This window comes from Microtus ochrogaster, chromosome 4 (assembly GCF_000317375.1).
Source record: "Microtus ochrogaster isolate Prairie Vole_2 chromosome 4, MicOch1.0, whole genome shotgun sequence".
NCBI classification, from domain to species: domain Eukaryota; kingdom Metazoa; phylum Chordata; class Mammalia; order Rodentia; family Cricetidae; genus Microtus; species Microtus ochrogaster.
Window position 1 is genome coordinate 31,772,507 of NC_022011.1, and position 9,418 is coordinate 31,781,924.

At 48.3% G+C, this 9,418-nt stretch overlaps 1 protein-coding gene across 1 annotated transcript in view; it reads right to left on the minus strand.

Moving 5' to 3' along the window:
• The window catches only part of Nup133 (nucleoporin 133), a 45,940-nt gene that overhangs the window by 12,655 nt on the left and 23,867 nt on the right, over positions 1–9,418 (minus strand). The window contains exons 13-19 of the mRNA XM_005345866.3: positions 7,500–7,663; positions 6,088–6,182; positions 5,104–5,328; positions 3,570–3,692; positions 2,364–2,463; positions 1,621–1,872; positions 932–1,065 (exon numbers count right to left, since the gene is read on the minus strand). Of these exons, the coding sequence (XP_005345923.1) occupies positions 932–1,065; positions 1,621–1,872; positions 2,364–2,463; positions 3,570–3,692; positions 5,104–5,328; positions 6,088–6,182; positions 7,500–7,663 (1,093 nt within the window). The remainder of the gene's footprint in view (positions 1–931; positions 1,066–1,620; positions 1,873–2,363; positions 2,464–3,569; positions 3,693–5,103; positions 5,329–6,087; positions 6,183–7,499; positions 7,664–9,418) is intronic.

Sequence of the window (9,418 nt, forward strand, 5' to 3'; positions counted from 1 at the left end):
CTTGTAGACCAGGCTGGTCTTGAACTCACAGAGATCCGCCTGCCTCTGCCTCCCAAGTGCTGGGATTAAAGGCGTGCGCCACCACCACCTGGCAAACTGCTCATTAGTGAAACAGGTATCTGTCTAGAACCAGGAACCTGCAGGAGCGCTCTGGGCTCTGTGCTCTGGGATCCCTACAGGCACGTTCTCTCTTGCTTGTGAGCACGCGTTCAAGGCTCAAGCACTCGTGTCCCTGCTCCTACGAGGTCTTACACTTTAAGGAAAGAATAGAATAAAAGTTAGTCAGGACTGGTAGCTGGTGCCTGCAACTCTAGCACTTGGGAGGCTAAGCTAGACTCGAGTTCCAGGCCAGCCTGGTCCACAGACTGAGAGTACGTCTTAAAAACAAAACAAAACCCCAAGTGAAAGTTTACAGTTCTCAAAGTCCAGGAAATTTCTCAGTGTCTGCGTGGTAATTTGAATGGGATTGTCCCCTCCAGTTTTGGGCATCTGGACAGGTGGTCTCTAGTTAGTGCACTGTTTGGGTAGGTCTAGGAGGTATGGCCTTGCTGAAGGAAATATGTCACTGGGAGTGGGCTTTGAGAATTCAAAGATACACACATTTCTATTCTCTCTGCTTGTGGGTCCAGATGTGAGTGAGCCCTCCACTTTCTATGGCCATGCATTTGTTTTACCATCACAGACTAGAACCCTCTAGAACCTTAAACTCAGGCAAGCTCTTCTCTAAGCTGCCTTGGTAACGGTGTTTTATCGCAGAGATAGAAAACTGATGAATTTACATGAGGAAGTATGTGCTCGAAGACAATGTAACGTGCCCACCTGCATCTTCCCATCTCAATCACTCTTCACCCCAGAGCCACAGCGGCATGCTGCAGAGGGAAAGCCTTAGAGGGTGTGATAGTCTACAACCCCCACACACCAGTGTGCTTACCTGGTCAGCGAACTGGGTCATGTAGCGCTGGAGTCGGGCCTGGTTGTCCGTCTGTTCACACATCTGTACCAGGATATCAAAGTCACAGTACTTCTCTGCCAGAGAAGCTGCCCATGGGTACTGGCCTAGTGTGACTTCGGGAAGAAGAACAAGCGATACCACATATACAATGTCCATTACTGATCCACCCAAACTTCCCAAAGGGGGAAATGCAGCCCTGGATCCATCCCTACCTCCCAGGTGAGCCTTCCATTACCCACTAGAACAAACCTTCCTGAACCTGGCTATGAAAGAAAACTGCTTTCTGCTCAACAGCCACACTGCACCACCTGTGACCTTCCCCAGCCTCTACCAGGCTGTCCTAAACCAGTTATTCACGTGAAGGCCTGAGGGCTGAGTTTGCTTTTTTGACTCAGAAAATGCCACCACGCCCAGCATGCTGAACGTAACGGCTAAGGGCATTGCCACCGCTTAGTTTACTGTTTTCCCTAATCAATTGAGCCTCCTACGGTATCTGTACCAGACTCAGTCATTTTAAAAAGCTCGATGACATGAATACAGAGCTATCCGAGTGTGCCTGTCTTTGTCTTTGTTCACAGGTAGATTAACTCTGCAGGACTGCACTGTGCAAGTTCTCCAACCTCCACCTGTCTTGTAGCCCACAGCCATTTCTAACTGCAGAAACTCACGAAGGGGAGAGAGGAGTTCCGATCTTTTCTGCAGATATTCCACTTCCAGATTGCTGTATCTTTCCTGGTCCGTGGATTTCTCTAGCGACTTCAGCTGGGAAACGTAACTGTCCAGGAAGCAGTCGATCAGCGCCACCAGCTGCTCCATCACAAGGCTGCGGAGGTTGCTGTCGGCCTGAGGGTACACCATCTGCAGGATGATCCCATGCTGGCGCATGATGACTGTGCGGATGCCGGACGGACCGCTTGTAGCTGTAAAGTGCACAAAGTGACTTCCTAAGAAAGTGTCCATGACAGTAGGGAGAAGACCAACGACCTAAAAATTAGGTTACCTCACTACTCTAGGAAGACACAGCAGTGTTCAGGTGATACCTGCTCGTGCCCTGGTTGAACCCCATCTTTCTTCTCAGTGGAGATTTCCATTAACACAGGTCGCCGGGATCCTTCTGCCTACTCAATTCCTTTAGTGCTAGCCCACTTACTTGAACATAAAATGGAGCCTATTCCTCTGTCTCTATGAAGGACTTGGTACTAAAACCTAACAGATGTATCTAAACCCCACTGATAAAGAAATAACAGGTGGGATCAATAAATACACCAAAGGGACCCGGTGAGTCTAGAGGTGTCGCGTCAACTGTTCCTTCACCTCACTCACAAGCCTGCCCCTGGGAATAGCACAGCACCTCCCAGGCCAGCCCGACACGAGCATGCTCTGAACGGCCGTCACCACTCCAGCATGGTACCTGTCCATGGCACATACTCCAGTTCCTCCCCCAGCGGTTCTTCCCGACTGTACATGGCGCTTCTGTTTAGGCGGTAGTGAGTGGCAGCCTGCAGCATGTCCTGAGAGATTGAAAGGCGCCGTCAGGCGTGGGAAGCAACAGGCTGCTGCTAAGGCCACAATTCGGTCATTTCCTTCTGTGGGAGGCTGTGTCTAAGGAAGACCTACAACACCAGCCTACAGGTAAGAAAAGCGCTCAGCGCTGTGGATCCTGCCTTCAAAGTTTGGTTTTATTCCACAAATTTAACTTCATTTGGAAAGCTATAACCAAAGCAGAAAGTTTAAAGAGTGATGTGGGAGTGTCATATATCAATCTGTTGATTTCATTGGTTAAGTAATAAACAAACTGCTTGGCCTCATAGCTTAGAACATAGGTGGGTGGAGTAAACAGAACAGAATGCTGGGAGGAAGAGGAAGTGAGCTCAGAGATGCCATCTTCCCTGCTCCCAGACGCAGGCGATGAAGCTCAGACCCAGGATGGACGTAGGCTAGAATCTTCCCGGTAAGATGATTAGAAATGGGCTAAATTAATATGTGAGAATTAGCCTAGAAGAGGCTAGATAGAAATGGGCCAAGCAGTGTTTAAATGAATACAGTTTGTGTGTTGTTATTTCGGGCATAAGCTAGCAGGCGGCTGGGGTGCTGGGGATGCAGCCCCGCCGCTCTTATTACTACAAAAGAGAGAGCGAGAGAGAGAAAGCACTATAGAGTCTAATTGGTAAAACTGAATGGAAACCCTTAGTTAATAATTTAATAAACAAATTTTGAATAATTAAAAAACAGAAAGCAGATGTAGTAGTATGTGCTTGTCCCTGGTAACTGGAAGGCTGAGGCTGGAAACAGGAGTTCAAGGTGAGAGAAATGAATAAATTTTGATAGCTCTGTTAACAAGCACCAATACCTCTGCAATGATAGAAGAGAAAAAAGTTTCTTCAAAAAAAAAAAAAAACTTTACCCAACAGAAAGTCAAGACTATAGAAACTTATAAACTTACTAGTATGCAAAGGGAATACTCAAAAATTTCGATAATTCATAAAAATATAAGTTCTTGTAGTTTTTGAACTTGACAAGCAGTCTTCACCTCACTAGGTCAGGCATAAGAAAACCACTGTCTTGTCCCTCCCTGTATTGGAGAGTGGTTTGCTGACACCACTGTCTTGTCCGGTACCTTGAGGACTGTATTCACGTGGATCGCCACCTCTGCCCACTCCTGAGAGTCCAATGCGACATCACGCAGGACTTGTTCCTCATGCTCCAGCAGGCACTCGCAGATAGTGTCCACCTGGGACACCTGAGGGCAGAGAAGCCACAGTCACAGCCTCTTAGGGATAAGGAGCCCACCTGGTAAGGTAAACCTTCCCATCACGCAACAGACTCAATAACAATGAAAGTAAACATAAACGAGGAAAGTCTGACTGTTTACAGTTATTGTCGTTTAGATAATAAAAAGGCTGCACACTCTTACCCTCAGTCTTCAGTGGTAGGAAACACAGCTCCTATGCTGTGCCAACACAGCCTGTCTCTGAGTAGTTAGTACTATTTTATGAAGCCTTGACTACTCCCAGGCCTCTTCCCAAAGTGAGTTAACGGTAAAGTGGGGGCTGCACCTCCAGAACCAGGCCCATTGTCTTTTACTTTCTACAAGGGCTACAATAGCAAAATTCTCCCTCCATGGCTGATCTGAGCAACAATCTCTTAAAATACTAGCACCCTTCAGGAATATGACTTTGCTACTTGCAAGTGGACAGGAGAAAGCAGCGCTCCAGAGGTCAGTGGGATATAGGTAGCCGCACAGAAGCTTGACTTGGGTCAGCGAGATGACTCAGCAGGCAAAGATGACAAGCCTGACCCCTGGGACCCACAGGTGGAAGGACAGGACTCCTGAAAGTTGTCCTCTGACTTCCACACGTGTGCCATTATGTGTCGTGAGCATGCACACACGAATAAAAACATTTTTTTTTTTAAAAAAGAATCTGATCGGGCTGGCGAGATGGCTCAGTGGTTAAGAGCACTGACTGCGCTTCCAGAGGACCAGGGTTCAATTCCCAGCACCCACATGGCAGCTCACAGCTGTCTGTAGCTCCAGTTCCAGAGAATCTGACATCATTATACCAATGTGCATGAAATAAAGTTTAAAAAAAAAAAAAGAGGGGCTGGAGAGATGGCTCAGTGGTTAAGAGCATTGCCTGCTCTTCCAAAGGTCCTGAGTTCAATTCCCAGCAACCATATGGTGGCTCACAACCATCTGTAAAGAGGTCTGGTGCCCTCTTCTGGCCTGCAGACATGCACACAGACAGAATACTGTATGCATAATAAATAAATTAATTAAAAAATAAAAAAAAAAGAATCTGATCTATGACAAAGGGAAACCACCAATGTACTAGAGAATAGCTACTCTGATCTTCTTCCTGCAGTGTCCCAGCTCTTCATCCCAGCAAGCCTGGGAGCCTACTGAACAAGAACAGCTTCCTGTGCTAGACACAAGGGAGCGGGAGAGACACGGGAAATGGGGGGCCCTTTTCTCAGCCAATTATTGCCCCCCTTAGAGGGCAAACAGTAAACAAGAGACATGGAGTAGCAGTTTCATAAAGCAGGGAGCCCAGGTCAACATTTCAACGAGGTCCTTTAACAACCATGTCAGGAAGGTCCACCTCTGAGACAGTGCAAAGAAGACACAGAACAAGAATGAGGGTGTGTCTGACCTCTCGGAAGAAGACGTCAGCAGGAGTCAGGCTGGAAGGGACCTCACACTCTCTCTTGTGCAGGGCAAGCAGGATAGCTGCGTTCACCAGCTCAGGCAGCCGAGAGTGGTGGTTTTTGAGTGTGATCGCAGCCGATAGCTTTTCTGCATGTTCACAGAGCAGCAGGCGGGTTGTCATGGGTGTCCCTCTGATTGGGTAAGAGCCGAGACGTCTAAACAAGCCGACCTCACCAAAAAAAGAGGAAAAGGAAAAAAAAAAGAAAACTATAAGCACCTGCTCTCAGAAAGCACTCACAGAAAATGTGGCCATTCTGCTAGGAGCTTCCCTGCACAGGCCACTCTGGGTGCCACTGTTCCCAGTGTGCACGAGGTTTACTCATGCAGTGTCCATGTCAGTCTCCTCACCACTCCTATCCACGGCTGCCGTAGTTTTCAAACTACTCTGTAAATAGCGTAATGACCAAATGCCTTTTCTAATTGTACCAGTGACCTATTCTGGAATACAGATCTTTGGGAAATGGAAACTTGTTTTTTTGTTTGTTTTGTTTTTCAAGACAGGGTTTTCTCTATGTAGCCTTAGCGCCTGTCCTGGAACTAGCTCTTGTAGACCAGGTTGGCCTCGAACTCACAGAGATCCGCCTGCCTCTGCCTCCTGAGTGCTGGGATTAAAGGTGTGCCACCACCACCCAGCGTCTATGTTTTTACACAAAAGAAAATCTGTTTAAGATTGTACAAATTGCTGTTTGGGGGCTGGCGGGATAGCTCAAAGGGGAACGGCACTAGCCACCAAAACTGACACCTGAGTTTGATCCCCAGAAAGAAAGAACTCCCGAAATTTGTCCTTTGACATCCGCCTGTGTGCCATGGCCCTGGAACTGCTTACATCAGTACACAATCCAGGCCCCTCCAAGGAAATACCCCAGAGGGCAGGGCACCTCACCGGGCTACAATGCCAGGCTCACCCTTAGCCTATGCTGATGCTTACTTGGTGAAGGAAGTCCACCAAGAGACAGTGGGCTTTCATCTTGTCCTCCAGCTGGTGCAGAATGATCAGTGATGTGTTGCTCAGTCCAGGGGCCTCTGTCAGAACACAGCAGTACAGAATAAGCACAAAGTGATTTTCGGAACAGTAGCTACCAGAAAGTGACAAGCTAAGAGGATCTGAAGGGAGCAGGGCACCGGTCCTTTAAAACATTACTCAGAGCACTCAAGGAGTCTTAGAATGGATCTACAACTCAGTGGGGGCTCACATCTGTAATCTCAGCTCTCGGAAAATTGAGGCGAGAATGATGAGTTCAAGGCTAGCCTGGTAAGTTCTAGAGACACCCCACACTACAAAAGGAGACTTGCCTCAAAAGAGTTTTTAAATGCAGAGGAAAACGTAGCCAGGCAGATACTGTACTTACTCAAAACAGAAAGCATGCCCTGGTTTAGCCACTGTATGGTTTGGTTCCAAGAAAAAAAAAAAAGCAAGGAAACTCCCTATATCCCTAGTGCAGAAACTTGTACCTGAGACACTGTCTGGTAACCGGGAATGCAGAGCAGCCTAAGGGGGTAGTCACCTGGGACACACAGGGGGATGTGAGATGTTCACTTCTGAATACCAAGCATTTCTCTAACACTTAGGAGGTCCTACTAGCCAAATGCACGGAATATGCCAAAGTTGTTTACTCTGAAGCACAAGAGTGCCAAATGCCTATCACCACCATCGTGATGGCTGTTCTTGACCTCACGTAGAATTAAGTAAAACCCAAGCCACTGTGAGGGATTTTTATCTAACTGGATCATTTGAGACAGGGAGAAGATCCACTTTAAATCCGGAGCATCTGAGGTCAGATAACCCATCCTAGATCTGGGCCACATCCTCCTTCAGCAGCCTACGTAGGACAAGGGAGAAAGACGCTTTTGCTCTTAGTCGGCTTGCTCTTGCTTTCAATGGCAGAGCGCTCCATCACCGTGCTAGAGCCTGCTTACCTGGGATTCTGAAGCTCACTGAAGACCAGCTGAGTCATCCGATCTTGTGGACTGACAACTACTGACTTCCTGGACTTTCTGTCAGTAGACAGTCATTGTTGGACTAGCCGGGCCACTGCCTGTAAGCCATTCTAATAAATTCCCTTTAAATATCTACATTCTACCAGCTCTCTTCCTGACTAACACATTCACCCAGTTCTGCCAGGTGAATGAAATGGTGAGAATCACGAGGACTTGTTTCAATGTTTCCGTGTCCTCTCAGATGCCCCTCTAATTGACAAATAGGGCCATCTGCCCTAGCCTTCTCAGATGTGCCGCAGGGAATGTTACCTGCAACTACTTGAGAAAATAAAGATTACGGCGTGATCAAGGAGCGCAGAAGCAGCACTCCCCTCTCCCACCAGAAAGCATCTGTCGACTCACCTTGGGGGACTGACTCCGCCCACCGTGGGTCTGAGGCTGGGTAGTCGTCCACCAGGTCCATGCTGATCTGAGTCACAGCCTTGTCTAACTCAGTGTCCGAATCCAAGTCAGTGTGAGAGGAAAAGAACTCATCCGCCATCATCTGAGCACGGCCCAAGTCCTTCCTGCAGGAAAACGGGAAGGCGAAGCTACAGCAGAGGCCAACAGTCCCAGACTCGCCACAGAAAGTTAACGGTGAGGTTAAAATCCATGTACAGGCTTTAGCCCAATCACAAGATTCACCTCATTGCATAGAAGAAGGCTTCCGTGCGGCTGTGAATTCATTAACACACTGAACGTTCTAACAGGAGAGGCACTAGACAGTGGCTAACACTGAAACCAGCCCTAGGCTTTAAGCCACGGTGCCAGGAGTCAGACCACTGAACAAGTGAAGGCACATGTGCTGGCCAGTACTCAGACAGCAGCCGCGATGGTTTATACTGTTAACCTGAGGTCTAGAATCACCTTACAACAAATCTCTGCATTTTCCTAGTTTGACGTAAAGGCTCAACTTCCAGACTGAATAAAAAGGTGAAATCGGGCTGTGGCAGCTTCCTGACTGCTCCTGCTGCCATGTGTCTCCCCAATGATACAATGATCCCCCGAACGCTAAGCTACAACAAAAGCCCCTCCTTTCCTAAACTGTTTTTTGTCAGCTATCTGGTCACGGCAAAGAGAAAAGTAACTAACAGACCACCAAGCACAGGGAAGGGCGGCCATCCCACCAGAGGGCAGGGAGAGCTCTCTGGGGGAAGAAGCCACAGGGGCGGGGTAAGAAGAATAAAGTGGGAGTGGTCACCCACTGAGCATGCCCTGCTGGTCAGCAAGGAAGCTACAGCAGACTTGGAAACAGGTCTTCTAGGAAAAGGAGTCTTGGAAAAAGCCAGAGCAACAGCCTGAAGGACAGTGAGCCCCTAAAAAAGAGGACTCTTCTAAACTGGGCTGACGCGAGAAAAGAACCAGGTACTAATGAGGCCAAGAGGAAGGTAGATGTGGCCTACACTCAGAAGGAATGAACAGGTCAGAAGGCCCAGCCCTGCAGACTGCGGTGTAAGGACTGCACAGACACGGGGAGAGGCTGTGCACCGTGGAGATAGCACCAGCCAGCCCAGCAGTGGCCACGGCTGTTAGGATGAACAGCAAGGAGAGGCACGAAAGTCCCCTAGACCCTCCAGGGGCTGCATGGCCCTACTGGCTCTGTAATGTTGGACAGGAGTCCCATCAGCATAGAGCTTGTGGTAATTTGTTCTGGTAGCCACAAGAAATCAAAATAAAGACTCCAGTTGCTGGCCGCATTATCATGTACACTTAACAGACTGTCACTGAAGAGAAATATGTGCAAGACGAAGTAACCCAAATCTTTCTAGGAAGACTGACCCATGCAACAGAACAAGGTCATAAAGCATACTACACCGTTTAGTGGCGCCCCCACTTGGGCAGGATAGGGAGTGCAGCAGATCATTGGCAAAGCAGTCAGACAAGCTTAGAACTTAATACTATATACTTCAGGGAATGAGCGGCCACCCTGCACCACTGAGTGGGAGGGCAGGTCAGGACCTGAGAACTTGTCACCAGAGGCAGTAAATGCTTTAAAAAAAAAATACCTTCTTCAAAACCAAGACACGCTAGGCAAACTGGAACGTTCACTCTTCTCAAGCAGGCACAAAGGAAGAAACAGGGCCAGGATCAGTGACTGTCCTGCCAAAGCCTCACAGCTCTGGGAAGAGGCAGACTTGGCAAGGCTTGGCCAAGACTTTCACAAGTGTCTATTCAATTGTGAAACAACTCTGCTGATGAAGGAAAGTGTGTAAGTGGCATCAGGCATGCTGATTAATAAACGGAAATGTGACCCTGAGCCCAGGACCTCTACTGCAGGTTCA